Genomic DNA, 17,362 nt, shown 5'->3' on the forward strand with positions numbered 1-17,362 from the left:
GCGATGTCCGGTATTTAATGCGATATCTGCATTATTATAATTATTATTATTATTATTATTATTATTATTATTATTATTATTATTATTATTATTATTATTATTATTATTATTATTATTATTATTATTATTATTATTATTATTATTATTATTATTATTATTATTATTATTATTATTATTATTATTATTATTATTATTATTATTATTATTATTATTATTATTATTATTATTATTATTATTATTATTATTATTATTATTATTATTATTATTATTATTATTATTATTATTATTATTATTATTATTATTATTATTATTATTATTATTATTATTATTATTATTATTATTATTATTATTATTATCATTTTATTCTTTTTTTTTTTTTTTTTTTTTTTTATTTTTTTTTATTTTATTTTATTTTATTTTATTTTATTTTATTTTATTTTTTTATTTTTTTTTTTTTTGATTGTAACAACTTTCCGCATGCATTTAACAAGTGTCAATAACATTCAAATTGCTTATTTTTTGTAATCATTCATAATACGCAAAAAATAGTTGATCCACCAAAGGTGACATCTACAAATATTTGAAAGAGAAAAATTGAAACGTTTAACAATCATCCAAATGTTCAATTCATCGTTATTGTTTAAAAAAAATAAATATTTTTGACAAATAAAATCAAATAATACACCAAAAAGATTGATCCTTTTTTGGGTTGATTTTCATGTTTTTGAATAATTAAAATAAAAATCTCATTTTTAGGCAAAAAGAATATTGTTTTTTAATTTTTTTTCTTAATAATCACCCATGCATGAAGAAATTCTTTCCTGTTTCACACTTGCTACTACGCTCAAATAAATTGCATAAGTTTAAGAGTGCAAAGCTAAAGAAATGCTCACAAAAAATATTCTCAATAAGAGTCGTGCATATTTTCAAAAATAAAATGTTCAAAGACGATGTGCTCATAATATAATAATACATTTTAAAAATAAAAATTAAACAAGAAAGCATTCAAAAATTGAAATGTAATAATTAATATTTTAATGTATTTTTCATATTTTCCCGTTCTTGCAGTATTTCTGGAGAATAAAAGAAAAAGAAAGCAAAAACTGAACAAACAACATATTCTCCAAGCCGAGATAAAGAAATATGCTTATTTTTTTTTATTTTTTTGTGTATCCAACCAATTCATGTGCCATTTCAGATGCTACGCAAGCTTCTTCTCCTTCCACAAACATCGCGAAAGCAGCAGCTTGTTTTTGTCCAGTGCCTCAGACACCGTGGTGTCATTCGAATACACCGCAACAACCTCACAGATTATCCCCTTTTGCTTCGTGTCCTTCAAAATCCGATAGATCGAGCACAAATAATTCGGATCCCCCGGAAACCTCAGCGCCTGCGCAGCAGCCGGTGGCGGGAGGAGCCGCAGGCGCGTCTTGTCTATTTGCACAAGATGGATTGAATAGCACATCAGAACAGGAGGCAGACGCACAGCTGTGGCATTGCAGCCTGTTGACAAAGCAGGCAGCGTCAAAGAAAGCGCATCCCACAGTGCATTCTGGAGGGTCACAGAGGGAAGAAGAGGCGCTATCGACGGAGGAGGAGGAAGTGGAGCGGTTGCTGGTGGAGAAGCGAAAGGGCGGGAGAGGGAAGAAGTGGAAGATAAAGCAGAAGTTGCAGGATTGATTTGTGTTCGAGTCTGAGATGAAGCCACAAGCGAGGTTTTGTTGCGATTAGAGTTTGAAGAAGAAGTAGAAGAGGAAAAAGAAGATGAATTGGATGACTCCAGATACAGCTTGTCACTTTGCGTAACAGGAATCAGAGAAGGAGGGGGTTCTGGATGAAGTGCTGTTGAAGAAGAAGTGGAAGAAGAAGCAGAAGAAGCAGAAGATGATGCTGAAGGAGATGCAGGAGATGAAGTAAAAGAAGCAACTGAAGAAGCCGCTAAATTTTCTTTGTCCACTGCTGGATGCTTCTTAGAGACAGAAAGAGGAGGTGGTGGATGAGGATGAGGGTGAGGATGAGATGAAAGGGAATGTGAATGTGGATGGTTGTGTTGATGTGCTGATGTGGATGAAGACAATGAAGAAGAAGAAGAAGAAGAAGAAGAAGAGGAAGATGCAGAGGGTGAAAGAAGTGAAGTGATAGTTGTGTTAGGAAGCGAAAGATAAGGAGACTGGGCATTGTTTGTAGATCTATTCACAAACAGGAAGTGAAGAAGGCCTTTGAATGCGTTGGAAGATAGATACGAATCGATGGTGTGTGAATGAAACCTAAAATTGAATGCACACAAAGAATGAATGTTTTTTTTTACAGATAGAAATATGTTTGTTTTATTAATGAAAGAGATTGAAAGAAATATCATCAGTTGAAAAAGAAAAGAAAAGAAAAGAAAAGAAAAGAAAAGAAAGACCAACAAATAATTGATGTTAATTTTCATCTCTAAATGAAAAATTTCGTTTGAAACATACTTTTTCAATAGACCTTCTAATGTTTGTTTGTTCTGTGAAGAATTCAGTCCATGAAATAGCTTTCCAAGTGCATTAACAGTGTTAGTTGTGAGTTCAGGAATAGAAGAAGAAGAAGAAGAAGAAGACGATGATAACAAAGAAGAAGCTCCAAAAGGCGAATCATTCAGCTTCTTGTTGAGCATATTGACAGTTGGAGTAATTCCAGGTGGAAGTGCATCTTCTTCTGGTGCTGTGACTGTTGTGCCAAACCATCCTTTCGAGTGTTTAGCTTTCGTTTTGGGCAGAATTGGCTTCAGAATGACAGCAAGAACAACATTCTCAGATAAGAGATAGACTTCTACATCACCTGCAATAGAAGCATATCTGGTGAGGGTTATGAGGAGGAAGTTAAAAAAAAAGGAGAGAAGAGAAGAGAAAATATGCAAAATAATCGTTTTAAAATGAAAAAATGAATACAGGAAGATTTCAAAATATCAAAACAAAAATAAGAAAAAAAAAAAAATAAGAAAAAAAAGAGAAACAGAGAAAATAAAAAACAAAATAATAAAAAAAGAAAAATACTTTTTCTCCTTTTTCTGGTCGTGATGGAAGTGGAACTTCTGTGTCCATGCAGGCAGCGATCTCAATATCCTCAATCCTTCTTCTACATCTTCTGCATCTGGCTGAATCGACTGGCTTCTTTCTCTCCCTTTTGCATCACTTCTGTGTGAAGATGTCATTGAAGAAGATAGATTCGATGAATGATTGCTTCTTTTTTCTTTGCCTGGTGCTGATGCTGATGCTGATGCTGAAGCTGACGTCGACGTTGTGTAGCTGAGCAGCGAGGAGACAGGAGGCATGGCGCTTGTGGTTGAATACGGACGCTGCTTGGGCTGCGAAGGGAGAGGAGAGGGAGATGCAGAAGAGGAAGAGGAAGAGGAAGAATAAGCAACTGCATTGAAAATGGAAGAAGAAGAAATAGAAGAAACAGAAGAAGAAGAAGAAGCACAAGATTCACTCTGTGTGCGAGCTTGTATGCACTCCGACATTGAAACTGAACGAGGCGGATCAATCAGAGAGGACTTTACGATGCTGCCTTTGCATCCGTCTGGCTGGAGAAGCGAGGAAGTGGCAGTGTTTGTGGCATTGGAAGATACAGATGACTGAGGAAGAAGGAGTTTCAGATTGCTTTCTTGTTCTGCTTCTTTCTTCTCTGCCTCTTCCTTTGCTTCTGATTCAGTGCTGCTTTTCCTGCTTTTTCTGTTTTTGTCTTCTTCATTCATTTGCAATCCAGCAGAACTGCCTTCTGGATTTGACAAAGAAATCGCTCTGTCTGAATCTTCTGTGTTGGACTCATCTGCTTTTGCTTCCAATGAATCTCTCTTTGACTCCGCCTGTCGATCATTTGATGCACTTGATGCATTTGCCACATTTGTCATTTCTGATGCTTCTGAAGTTGATGGAACGCTGCTGTTTTCTTTGCTCTTCTGTTGATTGAGTGATTTTCCTGTGTGTTTTCTTATGTTGTTATGTTTTGAACTTTGTTTTTCTTTTGGTGAATCTTTGTCTTCCCCTTCTTCTAGTTCTTCTTTTTCGCTGCCGTCCTCCTCTTCCTCCTCTTCCTCTTCGTATTCACTTTCATATTCTTCGTCTTCATCCTTTGTTTTGTCTCTTTCTTCTGTTTGTTCTTCTTCTTCCTCTTCCTCTTCTTCTTCTTCCTCCTCATCTTCCTCTGCAACTTTTTCTTCTTTTTTGTTTTCTCCTTTCATTTCAGATGGATTCATTTCTTTCAAACTTCCCTCAGCCTTTGCCTCATTTCCTTCACCATCAGCACGTACGCTTGAAGAACTGCTAATCGTTGATGTTGAATCATCTGCTGATATCACAGAATCTCTCTTTGCTGACAGGATATCTGCATTTGATTTGTCTACATCTTCATTGCCCAACGACCCGTCGCTCAAAGAAACCAGCACACAATCTTTTTCTGCGGGCTCCAGACTTCCACTGCTGCTTTTTTCAAGCTCCGAAAACGAAGGGTCAGAGGCGCTGCTATTACTAGTGCTGTTAGATTCCAACGAAGCACGCTCATTCGCTTCCTTTTCATTTATCTCTTTCAGAATCTGTTCTTCTCTATTAGTCAGCATAGCCTCAACATACGTTAAAAGAAACATCAGTTCTTCATCGGGTAGAGAGACCTGATTCTGGGCATGTATTTCAGCTGCAATTTTTGTTCTTGCAATTACAAATGCATGCGTAAAAGAAGGAAATGCATTTGAAAGATTTGTCAAAGCAGAAGCAGGAAAAAGTTGTTTATTGCGATCAAAAGAAAATGAAGCAAAAGATGGATCTGTAAATAACAATCTATTATATGTCTGAAGAATATCTCCCATTAAAGTCTGCAGTTTTTCAAATTGTAACACTGTGCTAAATACATCAATAAATGATTCAATTTACAGAAATCAATAGAAAAAACAAATTATAGAATTCAAACAAGCTATTGTAATTTGGTTTCGTTCCAAAGAAAAGAGTCACAATTTTTTGCATCATGAAAAGCTGTGCAGATAAAAATGATTTTGCCTTTTCACTTTCAGTCGCCACCATTAAAAAATACTGATCATTTATTAAAAATTTAAAAATCCATGATCCAAATTCCATTTCTGTCACGCCACCAACCGGATCATCTTCCAGAACCATCTGAGTAACCTGCAAAACATCAGCAACAACAGAAACATCTGGATCACTCAGATAAATCAATTTATTTCGCTCGCCCATGCAAAGATAAATTGTGTGTGGTATTTTTGTACCGTCATTCATCCCAACTGATCCAAAAATCAAAAAACACTTCACATAAAAAAAATTGATGGGCGAGAAAAAAAGTTTTAAAATGAGAGTATTCACTTGAATTTGTTTTTCACCTTTGTGAACAATAAAAATTAATCAATGAAATCGTTGATGGATAACATATTCCTTTCTTGTGTGTGAAAATCAACAGTTCAAAAAGTTTTAAAATTAATAAATAATAAAATTGAGAGAAAAAATAAACAACTATTTTGATAACATATATTCTTTCTGATGTTGATTAACAAAAAAAATTCTTTCAATCTCGTCTTTTGCCAATTAAGACGTCACAAATAAATTCTTCAATTAAAAACCGTGAAGATTTGAAAATGTTGTTTTGAAGAAAATAAAAGTTCGTTTATTTCTTTTCAAAGGTTTCACGTGTGTTTGCAATTGTTATGACGAGTTTTGAAGAAGTTAAAAATAAAGTTTTTTTTAAAATAAAACTACAAATGCTTGTTGAATTGTGAAATGATGAAAATTGAAAAACAAAAATTTTGAATTGTAAAATTCAAAGCATTTCAAAACCTCAAATATTCACGAAATAATTAGAAATATTCAATGATAATGAATAATAATATTTTTTATTATAAAAACTACAAAATTCATATTCACTTGTTATGATATCTTCATATCCTTCTTCTTCCATCTTTTCAAATAATCTCCTTTTGATTATCTTTCTTTTCGCTTCATCTGTTTCTCCATCTGCCTTTCCTATCAGTTGTTCTGCAATTATCAAAAAGAATTCCAAACAACGGTGTGCAATTTCGTCTTCAGATGTTGATTGCTTCAGTTCATCCAAAGCAAGATTAACTGCCCCTTCATCCAAAAAAGAATCAATTTTGGAACTTTTGTCTCTTGCCATAGCTCGTAAAGCAAAAATGCATTTTCCGCAAATATCTTTTTCATTCTCTCTTGCAGCTCTGCACAGCCTGACAATGCAACGAATCAATGCAACGTTTTCTTCGTTCCAAAAATTGAAATACAAAAAAACATTTGTCACTATCAAGTTCCATGCCATCACAACATATTCTTCTTCCCTTTCTTTTTTTCCTCTTCTTTCTCCTTTTTTCTTCGTCCAATCGACACATCTTGTTAGCTCATTCAATTCTCTTGTTGCTTCTCTTATCAAATGCAGCTCATCTCCAATCACTCCAATAAGACTTCTTGCGAGACCAATTCTATTCGTTAAAAATTTCCAAGCAGACATATAGGCAACTCGTGAAAGATTGCGATGTTCCTGATGATATTCGATGATTTCTGTTATCCCATTCAAATATAGTTTTTGTTCAATTTTCTAATAAAAATCAGAAAAAAATGCAAAAGTATCAAAATGGAAATAGAAGCGAACATACATTATATATGTTAACATGACTTAAAGCCAGTAAAGCTATTTCCACTTCTTTCTGAGTTTCTTCGTTTTCCTCTTTCTTTAAGGCAACTTTCAGAAGACAAGGCACACAAATAAAAAGAAATTCTGAAGAAATTCTTTCTTCAAACAAAATATAGCATTCACAAAGATAAGCAAGAATCTTTTCATTCTTTTCCTCTTTTTTCTCATTTTCATCAAAAATCACCTTTTCAAGTCTTTCGCTCAATGAAGATGCATAAAAGAATGGATTCCGTTCATTTTTCAATATTTTGCAATATCCAATATGCTTCAGCAGCAAAATTGCATTTTCAATCGACATTTTCTTTTCTTCAATCATTTTGTCCATTTTGTTGAATATTTCTTCGTTGAAAACAGAATTAAATTCATCTTTATTCATTTCTTCTATCAATGGATACATTTCAAGAATTTTCTGTTTTTGATCAATTTCAGTGCAATAATCCAGGTCAGAAAACAATTCTTCAACGATCAATAAAAAAATAGAAACAGAACAATTAAAAGATCAAATTTTTTGTACAAACTCAAAAATTCTTCTGTTGTTTGTAACTTTTGAATTTTATCAAAATGCTTATCTCCTATGCGCAATGTCATTCTGTAAATCGCGAAATAGTTACAATTAGAAGTGTAAAGCTTTATATTTAATTGAACAACAATAAACACAAACATCGTTAATTATCTTGTAAAAAATGATACACTATCAATACAATGCTAATCTCCTTTCTTTATATAATTGGTTAAAAAATAAAATAAAAAGAAAAACCTCGATACTGTTGGAAAAGACGAGAATCAAGTTTTATTTCGATTTGATCGATCCATTAAAAAACTAAATTATTGTTATTTGTTATTTCATATGAGATAACATTCATTCTCGAATTGAATTGTTAGATTTTTGAATGGAATTAATTTATGATGCACAAATTCAGTTTAAAAAAAAGAAATTGCAAACAACCAAACGTTTTTTTTTTAAAAGCATTTCTTGATTTTATAAGGAAAAGTGGGATCGAAAACGAAAATACACATTGCTTACAGATTATTGAAGTTTTTCTTGCTGCTTTCCTGTGTAATTTTTGAACCTTACACAGACAGCTCTCAGATAAAATGAATGAAAAACAAATGAAAATCTGAAAATTTTGAAATATATATCAAAGTTGTTCAAAATTCACCAAAGAAATTGCACAAAAAATAAGCGATTTTGCACAAGGCCAAATGAAATTGATTTTACAGCGAAAATGAATAATATGCTTTGAAACGAACAACTCAGAAAGTTCATGTGAAAACGCACACTAACTTCAAACTCACATTGTCAATGAAAGATTTTGTTGAAAGTCAAATGTGATTGGTCACAATTAATTTGATAAGATGAAGCGAAGGAGAGCAAATGAGAAAATTTGTTTTGACTGAGAGACAAAAGCTGCAAGAAAAAACAAAAATAAAAACAAACAACAACAAGAAAAAAAAAAAAAAAAAAAAAAAAAAAAAAAAAAAACAGAATTTGTTTGTTTTGAAGCTAATGTGCAAAAAGGAGAATAGGACTGTTGGTTATTTGGAAGTGCTACAAATGCAATTCGGTTGAAGATTACTGAATGAAAAAATCAGAAATGAATTCAGTATATTGATTCCCTTGAAATGCTTGAAATGATTCTGTAAAAATGTCAAAAAAACAAAAAGCCATCATAAACGGACATACACAACGAGAATTAACTTCCTTTTTTGAAGGAAAAAGAATTAATCACAGTTAATATAAGATTCTTTTTTGAGTAGATAATAAAACTTTTTTCACATTTGTTTTATTTCATTCTTGTGATTTGGTTTGTGATAAAGACAGTTTCTCCATTTTTTCTATCGAGTTCTTTTTCTTTCCAAAAAATACTCAAAATCTCGTTTCTACTATGCTGTTGATCGCAAATTTCAAATTTCATCATCGCAGTTTCGAATCATTTTGATCATCTATAAAACAAACATGAAACAAATACAATACAGCTATTTTCTGCATCTCAAATCTTATTGTCAAAGCTTTGAAGATGTTAAACACACAAAGCAAATAATATTTCTCTTAAACGAATACTGGCACAAATTGTTCTTATTGAGCCCTTCATTTCCCCAAATTAGTCATAATTTTCTTCCTCTTCCTCTCCCTTTTTCACTCCAAAACCATCCATGCTCATCTGCGGACGCAGCGAATTCAGAGCTTGAAGTGCTCGCAGTTCCTTGATTGCTTCTTCATCCCGCCTCCTCTTCCCTCCCATCATTCTATCCAATTCAAACGCACTTTTCATATTTTCCTCTTCTTTTTCGCTCCAACTCTGAGTGGATTCTGTTCCTTCATTCTCTTTTTCCTTCTTCTCGCCTTTTTTCCCTTCAATGCTTTCACTATTTTCCTTTCCCATATCATTCCCTTCATGTCCCTCGTATTCATCATATTCCTCATATCCTTCATCACCTTCATATCCATCCTCAAACTCCTCATTTCCGCCTTCTCCTTCATCTTCCTCGTCTCCTCCAAAGCTTTCATCATCCACCCTTCGTTCCCACCCTCCTCCTATTCCTTTCCCTGCCTCTCCTCCAGTCCTGCCAAGCCCTTTTGTCCGACCTCCAAACGAAGGAGGAGGTGGAGGCGGCAGAGGAGGATGAGAAGAAGAAAAGGAAGAATTTTTTGGTAATGCGTGTGGTGTCTGACATGATGATTGTGCAGCTCCCATCCCGAAAGAAGAGTCATCACCAGGAATTGGCGAAGGTTGGCCTGCTCCGAAAGAAGTCTGAGGAACATTCAACTGCGTAGATGATGTGCCTGGCAAAGAATTCCTTGAATCTTGAGGAATGCTGCTTCCCAGTTGGCCAGATCCCGAGCCTCTGTTCGGAAACTTCTTACTGGATGCAGCAGATCCTTGCGCAGAAAATGAAAGAGGAGATGATGAAGAATAAAGCGCTTTGCCTGATGCCAAGACATCTTTAACCGCGACAAAGCTTGCCAGAAAAGATGGAAACGGATATCGGAAGTTGCGCACTGCTGCCGAAGGCGGTGGAGAAGCCGGGATTTCCATCCGCGGAATCTCAAAAGGCGATAGAAAAACATTCGCCTGACCAAATAACTGCGGCTGTTGACTTTGCAGGTTCTGCTGAAATTGCGGGTGAATGTGCTGCTGTTGGAGTTGTTGCTGCTGCATCTGCCCTGCCATCAGAGCCTGCTGCCGCTCCTTCTCCTTCCTCTTCTCCTCCTCAACAATCCTCATGTGCTGCTGCTGTGCCGGCCACTGCCGCATCACATCCTCAATTGAAACAGGATTCAGGGCGCTGTCGATGATGCTCAGTGCAACTCGCTCGTCGTTCGCAGATTCCTTGTCTGTACGTACTTGCAGCACACGCCATCCACCACCCCCTTCCACTCTCAGGCTCCGCAGAAACTCCCTCTTCAGCTGCACGCTGAACAGCTGCTTTCCCAGCACGTCCGGAGGTACATCCACCACTGGGTGCACATACTCCGGATCAAACCTGCACTCCACGACAGACCAGTCCCGGATCCCAAGCTGCTCCTCTGCGCTGACTGGACCTGAGCCTGCACCTGCCTCGCTTCCGCTGCCGCTTCCGCTGTTCTCACCCTTTGCAGTTCCCATTCCAGTACTATCAACAGCAACATACTGGAAGAACTTCGCGGATCCTTGTGACGAGATGTACAGAGCCCACAGCGAGAGCACCTGCCCTTCAGTGTGTACATACAGAGCCTGCTTGATCAAAAAATCAACTGTGTTCAGTTCCGGCGGCTTCCACTTCAGCAGCGTATCCACAGAAACCCCCATCTCGTATCCAGGCTCCACTGGCGTGAACACAAGCCCATCACATGAATGCGGCAGCTCTTGACGTTTCGCCCAGATCTCCTCCGATTTGCTCAGCTGGCTCCACTTCTTCATCACCACCTCAAACGCCTCTGCTCGCTCGTCCAGCACATACTCTTGCGCCTTCGCTGGGAATAGCCACACCGGATGATGCATCCCATTAAATCGCTCAGTCCACTGCGCAAGATACCCCAACCGCCGCGAGAAGTCCCGATCTACAAGCACTTTCCCATCGACTGCAAGAGCATCGAACGCATAGAAACGTGGAACCACCACCTTCCCAATCGTTGCATCCGGGTGCATAGTCTCATCCAGGATCAACTCTCCATCCAGGATCAGAGGCTCTGCAATGCCTATCCCACAACATCATGTAACAGTAAATTCAAACATTATTTGAATCAAACAAAAAAATATTTTTATAAATAAAAATGAAAGTTAAAGAAAAGCGAAGAAAAAATAATTAATTTTCTTTGGGTTCTCTCTTCCAATGTTCTCTCTTCAGCGCATACATGACATGGGGTATTGCAGCATCACTCGAATCATCTCTCCTTTTCGACCAAACTGCAAAGAAAAAATAGAAATTTAAAAAAAAATATTGTTAACATCATGTAATTGCGCAACACTATTGGCGCAAAAATAATAGATTATAAGATGCAAACTAGATATGTTGCTCCCTGCCCGGCAACCTTCACAAGTAAAAATCTCACTCCATTCGTCTTTTCAGCAACATAGTACTCCACATCAAATATATTAGATATATAATAAATTTTCGTTCAGCCCGAAACATTAAAACAATAATAGCAGCCTCAAACCTCGTACTGTCCAAATTTTATCAAATCTGCTTGCCTCAAACTTACAGGGTGATTTCCCGGGAATGGTCTCTCCGTTTTCAGAAGCGCCTGGATGCTACCTTTCAGCGCTTTTGTGTTTTGCACCCCACCCAACCGTTCCAGAGCTGCAATATATCTGTTTAATCTATCCATTTAATTATTATATATGTAGATCAAGCAATCAAAAAGAAAATAATAAAATTTTGTTATTTTAGTTATTAGTGGCGACAGAATGATTATTAAATTTTATATCAGATTTGTTGCATGTTTTATATGAACACATGCGAATCAAAAAGAAAAAAGAAAAGAAAAGATTAAAAATAATTATTCAATTTGTGGTGTTCTGCACAATGGTGCGATCACCGATGTTTAACTATGCAACATGGGAGGATTACATGACTTCTGTGGGCTACACAGGACCTGATGACAAGAACATGTGGAAGATTACAGTCAATCCCACAAAGACGCAGTTGGTGAACATGAACGAGTTCTGGGCGCAAGCCAATGCTTCAGTCAAGAAGTTAAGTCCTTAATATACCTGATTTGTTGCATTGCTCGAGTAATCGTTGCACTGAAGATTTAATGATCATTCTATTTCAATGGATTACATTCAAATCTTCTTGGTTTTAATTAAGTAAAAGGAAAAAAATATTTTTAAGCTAACTTATCATGAATATCTTATTTCAATATTGCGTTGCAATTTAAAAATTCTCTTTCAAACGATTATTATATTTAATTATTTTTTTAATCATCAAAAAATGTTTTGAATTTTAACAATCTGAAGGAAAAATGAAACTTTATATTCAAGAAAATATACCTTAATTAACAAGGTACTTCCACGCAAGAGTGATAAAGGATTTTATCGAATTCAATTGTTCTTCTTCAGTCTCATAAGATTGATCCTATCAACAATAATTTCATTTTGGATATTATTTTTAATCGAATTTTTGAGGATAGTTGGACAGTATATTTTGATAATTAAGTAATATTAATACATTTGTTATAGTAACAATTTAAAGAACTTATAATCATTCAAATGTCACTTCAAGTTAATAAAATTGGAGAAAAGTTTTCGGAACAATACTATCACACACTAAAGAATAGTCCATCAGATTTGATTCGATTCTATTCTAAAAATGCAGTTTTAATAGATGAAACAAGCAAAGTCACCAACATTTACGATGACGGAGAGCAATTAGAAGATTACTTCAATTCTCTTCTTCCCACTGATTTAGAAATACATTTTGTAAAATCAATTGCATTTAAGCACTACATTTTGATATCTGTTAACGGATGGATCTTTGAGCCACAAAGCATTCCAACAATTTTCACAAGTTCGTTCGTTCTTGAACAAGAACAAGATACACAAAATCGACTTTTTGTAATTCGGCAGATTCAACACAGGTTTACCCGAGATGAAGTGATTATTTCAGATTATAAATATCAAGGCAAAACTTTACAAGCGCGGCCGCATGATGTTAAGCCAATTTTGGATGAATCCTCATTTCCTTCTCTGCCAAATTCGTTACCAACGCATCAAGAAACAACAAAAAAGGCAAACATTCCATCAACTTCTTTTCATAATCCTCAAACTTGCACCATTGGTTGTATTTCGTTTGATAAGTTTCAGAAACCATCAGAAGAAAGTATTGTTTCGGCTCTTGTCAAACTGATTGGAAAAGCTAATAAATCAGGAAAATTGTTGAAAGGAGATAAATCAAAGCAACTTTCGTATGAAAATACTGCTAATTTCACATTCTCATCTCAATCACATGAGGAAGGGTCAACTTCTTCGGATATGCTGAGTGCTCTTAAAGCCAAAGAGATTGCATTGTCTCTAATGGCAGACGCTCCAATAATCGACACAAATTCTGAGCGAGAGATGGAAAGGAGAATTGTCGAGGAAAATGGGAAAGATGTGATTACAGACCTTACAATTTTAAGCAGAAGCGATGCACAGAAGAAAAAAGCTATGAGTGGAAGAGGAAGAGAAAAAATAATGAAAAGTGACGAAATTCCTCAAAGCGCAGGATCTCATGAAACACAGGAAAGTGAAGATAGTTGCGAAGATGCAACGATAGCCGTGTGGTTCAAGGAGCCATGGATGGCACGCCATGCAGTTCAGAAGGGAGTGCTGAGTGTGAGGAAGGTGAAAGGGAGAATTGAATGGTGGGACGAATGGATTGAAAAAAGAGGAGAAACCAAAAAGGCAAACAAATTAGAAAGAACAGAAAGGAAAGCATCAGTCACGGGCACCAGAAAGACTCGCAAAACAACCAAATTGGATGATTCATCCCGTTTCAGCGCTTACGAGACTGCATCGACTGCTTCGACATACTCGAGGGATTCATCAGCCACTGCATCAACTTATTCTTACTCTTTTTCTTTTTCGTCCTCTTATTCGCGTGCACGCTCTCGTTCTCGTTCTCGTTCTCATTCTCGTTCTCATTCTCCTTCGTCTTCTTCTTTTTCTTCATATTCAGGAGCTTATTCTTACACAGATTCAGATTCGAGCTATTCAGGTTCAACATCACATAGAAAGTCACATAAGCGTTCATTAAAGAAAAAGCGTGCAAGACATTATTCACGCAGTAGTTCTCGAAGACATAGAGCAAACAAAACAGACAGAATGCACGAAGACGATGAATACGATGAAGTAAAGAAGAGCGGAAAGGAGAAGAGGCAGAAGAAAGAGAAGACAGATAAAAAGGAGCACAAAAAGAAAAGAGAACGAAAAGGAGAAGGAAAAGAGATCAAAAAGCTAACAAGAGAAGGTGATGGGAAAATTGAACAAGAATACGAGAACGAGAAAATTACCGAGAAAGTTAAAGTGAAGGAAATAAAGCTTGAAAGGAAATATGCTCCAATGCAATCAAAAGATGTTTTTAGATCTCGAGAAAAACAGGACTTGGGGTGGAGGTGTGTAGAGGTGTGGACCGCGCAAGAAGTTGGTGGGAAAAAAGGTTTGAAAGAGGCAAAAGGAACAGTGGAAATATGGGATAACACAAAACTTGCTACAATAATTGAGATCGATCCACCGAGAAGTGATGAGTCAAAGCAAAAAATTGTGATTAAAGCGAAAGCTGCGGAGAAAAAAAGGAATATGAAAGTTAATAATTCCAACGAAATGAAAGAGAAAGAGCAAAAGAGCTCAATAATCAAAGCAGCAACAACAGAAAAGAAGGAAGAAACTGTTCAAAAATTGAAACCAAAACAAAAAGAAGTTACTCAGAAAAGGAGCAATGAAAAAGAAGGCAAAAAAGTTGATAATAAAACGTCACAAAAACAAGAAACTCGGCCTGAAAAGAAATTAATTGAAACGTCTCAGAAGGCCGTGGAGGTTGAATCAAAAGAAACTGCAACAGCAAACTCAACAAAACCTAAAACAACATCAAAGTTATCTTCAACATCTTCCGATATAACCTCTAAGAGTGAAGCTACAAGCACAGATTCTTCTGCTGTCACTTCTTCAGTCATGAAAGACAAACAGGAAATCACTCCTTCTGCTTCCATTCCTTCTTCATCTGTCAAAAAGCAAACGTCAAACACACAATCCACTGCAGAGTCTGTCAAGGCATTGAAAAGCGCCAAGCATTCCCAAGAAAAGCATTCAGCAGACTCAGCAGCCAACGGTGAAGCATTCAATTCACAGCAAAAAGATGATGCCGAGAACAAATTGTGGGCAGCGATCGGAGCAACTGATGATGCAGCGTCTCTGCTGCCTTCGTCCATTTCGACATCGTCTCCCTCTCTCGCATCGCCATTGCCTTCATTCTCATCTCCGGCAAGCTCATCAGCATCAGCTGGAAAGCAAGTTCAGAGGACAATTATCGATTCAGTGCAACAGGCTGGCTTTGACTCTTCCACTCCTCCGTCGCACTCTGCCAGCACTTTGTCTTCACCTGGTGTAGCAATGCATTCAACATTAACTTCACCTCCAGAATTTCCTTTGTTAACAACTGGATCAGATTCTTTCGCCTCTCCATCTCTCCCTCTTCCTCTTCCACCTTCTTCGCTATCATCGTTGTCTTCTTCTTCTGCTTCTTCTTCCTCTTCTCCGACTTCTTCCAGTTCATCAGCATCATCTTCACTTCCTCCTTTCACTTCGTCATTCCCTTCATTTGTTTCTTTCAGTGACTCAAAGGCTTCAGAAAATGTTCCAACACTTTTTTCTCCAACAGTGCCCTTTCCTGCCCTACCAATGCTCCCTTCGCTTTCGTCTTTTTCTCCAATTGCTTCGCTTTCTCCCATTTCGAACTTAACTCCTTCTCCTCCAAATGAAACTTCGTCGTCAGCTTCTTCTTCTTCTTCTTCTTCTTCATCCTCTTCTTCTTTAACATCGTCTTATTCATCGCAAATTGAACAAACATCAACTTTATCAGATGAGAATCAAAAGAAAGAGTCACATGAGATGGGCGATCTGAAAAAGGAATCAACGAAAAATGAGAATGAAGAAAGAATAAGGAACAAAACAGATGGCTCAAGAGCAAGCAAAGAAAATGAAGTTGGAAACATCAAAATGGAGAATGAAATAATCAACAAAGATGAAAATCAAAAGAAGAAGATTGAAGATACGGAAAAAGAGGAAGAGGAAAAAGAAGAAGAGGAGGAGGAAGAAGAGGAGGAAGAAGAAGAGGAGGAAGAAGAAGAGGAGGAGTACGAAGAAGAAGATGATGATGCAGATGATATTGAGACTGAGATCCTTAAACGGAAACTTAGAGAAAAGCTCAGATACAAATTGATGGAAAAAGAGCTGAGATTGAAATCGGCAGCAGCGAAAGAGCTGATCAAAGGCACAATGAAAAAAGATAGGACCGAAAAAGATGATGGAGAAGAATATGAAGAAGAAGAAGAAGAAGAGGAAGAGGAAGAAGAGGAGGAAGAAGAAGAAACAGATGAAAATGGAGGAGAAGACAGTTTGGCTTCTGATGAAAGTGTTTCTTCATCTCCTCCAACTTCGCCTCCGCCTTCGCCTCCTGTTTCATTACCAATTTCTGTGCAGAAGATTGAAGAGGATGCTGAAAGGTAAAGAAGCTGAAGCTGATTTTGAAGATAACGTTTGAGAAATGAAAAGAGGCAGCATCTTTTTCCGTAGGTACAACAACATGTTTTATGAGAACGAATTTTTTTTCACTCTCTTTTCAGTTATAGCCGAGTTTATTGTTCTGTTTTAATGTTTTTTGCGTGTTGTAATATAATATTTGTTCTTGATGTTATTCATATTTCAGATTTCGAAGAATCAATTGATATTTTGTTCGAGCCAACATCAAATTTCAAAATGTTCATATTATCTCTTATTTTTCTTTTTATTATATTTTAAAACTTTGATTTTCAATTTAAGAAGTATTTTCCAATAGTTTTTAAAAAAATTGAATCATGATAAATCCATTTGTTATATTCCTTATTACTTCTTGTATCATTGTTGAAAATTCCATTTCTGATTTTGGGGAAGGAGATAAGTGTAAACAATTAAATATGGATTGATGATCCAAATTTTGTAATGTATTTCCCTATTGAAGACAATTTTTCGCATTTAGAGCACAACATATCCTTCTCTTGTATTTTTTTGTTCGATTTTAATGGATTTCAAAAGGAAAGTGGATTTTGGAAGGCAGAATTTATAGAATCAAATAAATATGAATATTGTGATCCATCCAAAGCATTCTCGGTTTGAAAAACCATGGGGCACTGTGTAGAATAATATATTCATTGTGCTGTGGGTTTCTCCTAATCTTCATTTCAATTTTACTTCGTCACCCACTATTTATTATTTTCAGTTTTGGTTCTTTAACTTGGAGTTGTCGTGCTCATAAGGCGGTCAAATATATTCTTTTTCTGGAATCCTTTACACATCGCATGCACAATTTTTTCTATTTGGTTATCGAACCGGAGTAGAAGGCAGAATGAATGAATAAATTGTATTTTAACAGAAAAAACTTATGTAAGAAGAAGGCTTTGCCAAGACTTAACGAAGTTATCAAATTGGTTACAGAAGCAACAACATCTTGCAATTTACACAAAAAAACAACC

At 36.0% G+C, this 17,362-nt stretch overlaps 4 protein-coding genes across 4 annotated transcripts; 2 read left to right on the forward strand and 2 right to left on the reverse strand.

Moving 5' to 3' along the window:
* Positions 1-901: 901 nt before the first annotated feature.
* On the reverse strand, positions 902-5,258 carry MONOS_941 (uncharacterized protein; the record flags this gene model as incomplete). The annotated part of the gene is made up of 4 exons (XM_067879910.1): positions 902-2,267; positions 2,466-2,828; positions 3,027-4,868; positions 4,936-5,258. The coding sequence occupies 4 exons, from the start codon at positions 5,256-5,258 to the stop codon at positions 1,202-1,204; spliced, it is 3,594 nt and encodes a 1,197-aa protein (XP_067728556.1). The 3' UTR covers positions 902-1,201.
* Positions 5,259-8,264: 3,006 nt separating this feature from the next.
* MONOS_940 (putative mRNA capping enzyme alpha subunit) lies at positions 8,265-11,494 on the reverse strand. The gene is made up of 4 exons (XM_067879899.1): positions 11,315-11,494; positions 11,162-11,236; positions 11,012-11,063; positions 8,265-10,855 (listed from the first exon to the last, which is right to left on the reverse strand). The coding sequence occupies exons 1-4, from the start codon at positions 11,483-11,485 to the stop codon at positions 8,778-8,780; spliced, it is 2,376 nt and encodes a 791-aa protein (XP_067728557.1). The 5' UTR covers positions 11,486-11,494; the 3' UTR covers positions 8,265-8,777.
* A 119-nt stretch (positions 11,495-11,613) lies between these two features.
* On the forward strand, positions 11,614-11,865 carry MONOS_939 (uncharacterized protein; the record flags this gene model as incomplete). The annotated part of the gene is made up of 1 exon (XM_067879887.1): positions 11,614-11,865. The coding sequence occupies one exon, from the start codon at positions 11,614-11,616 to the stop codon at positions 11,863-11,865; it is 252 nt and encodes an 83-aa protein (XP_067728558.1).
* A 503-nt stretch (positions 11,866-12,368) lies between these two features.
* On the forward strand, positions 12,369-16,889 carry MONOS_938 (uncharacterized protein; the record flags this gene model as incomplete). Its single annotated transcript, XM_067879876.1, has 1 exon — positions 12,369-16,889. The coding sequence occupies one exon, from the start codon at positions 12,369-12,371 to the stop codon at positions 16,359-16,361; it is 3,993 nt and encodes a 1,330-aa protein (XP_067728559.1). The 3' UTR covers positions 16,362-16,889.
* Between the last annotated feature and the right edge of the window lie 473 nt (positions 16,890-17,362).

Source organism: Monocercomonoides exilis, assembly GCF_001643675.1.
Source record: "Monocercomonoides exilis strain PA203 chromosome Unknown scaffold19-1596985, whole genome shotgun sequence".
NCBI lineage: Eukaryota > Preaxostyla > Oxymonadida > Polymastigidae > Monocercomonoides > Monocercomonoides exilis.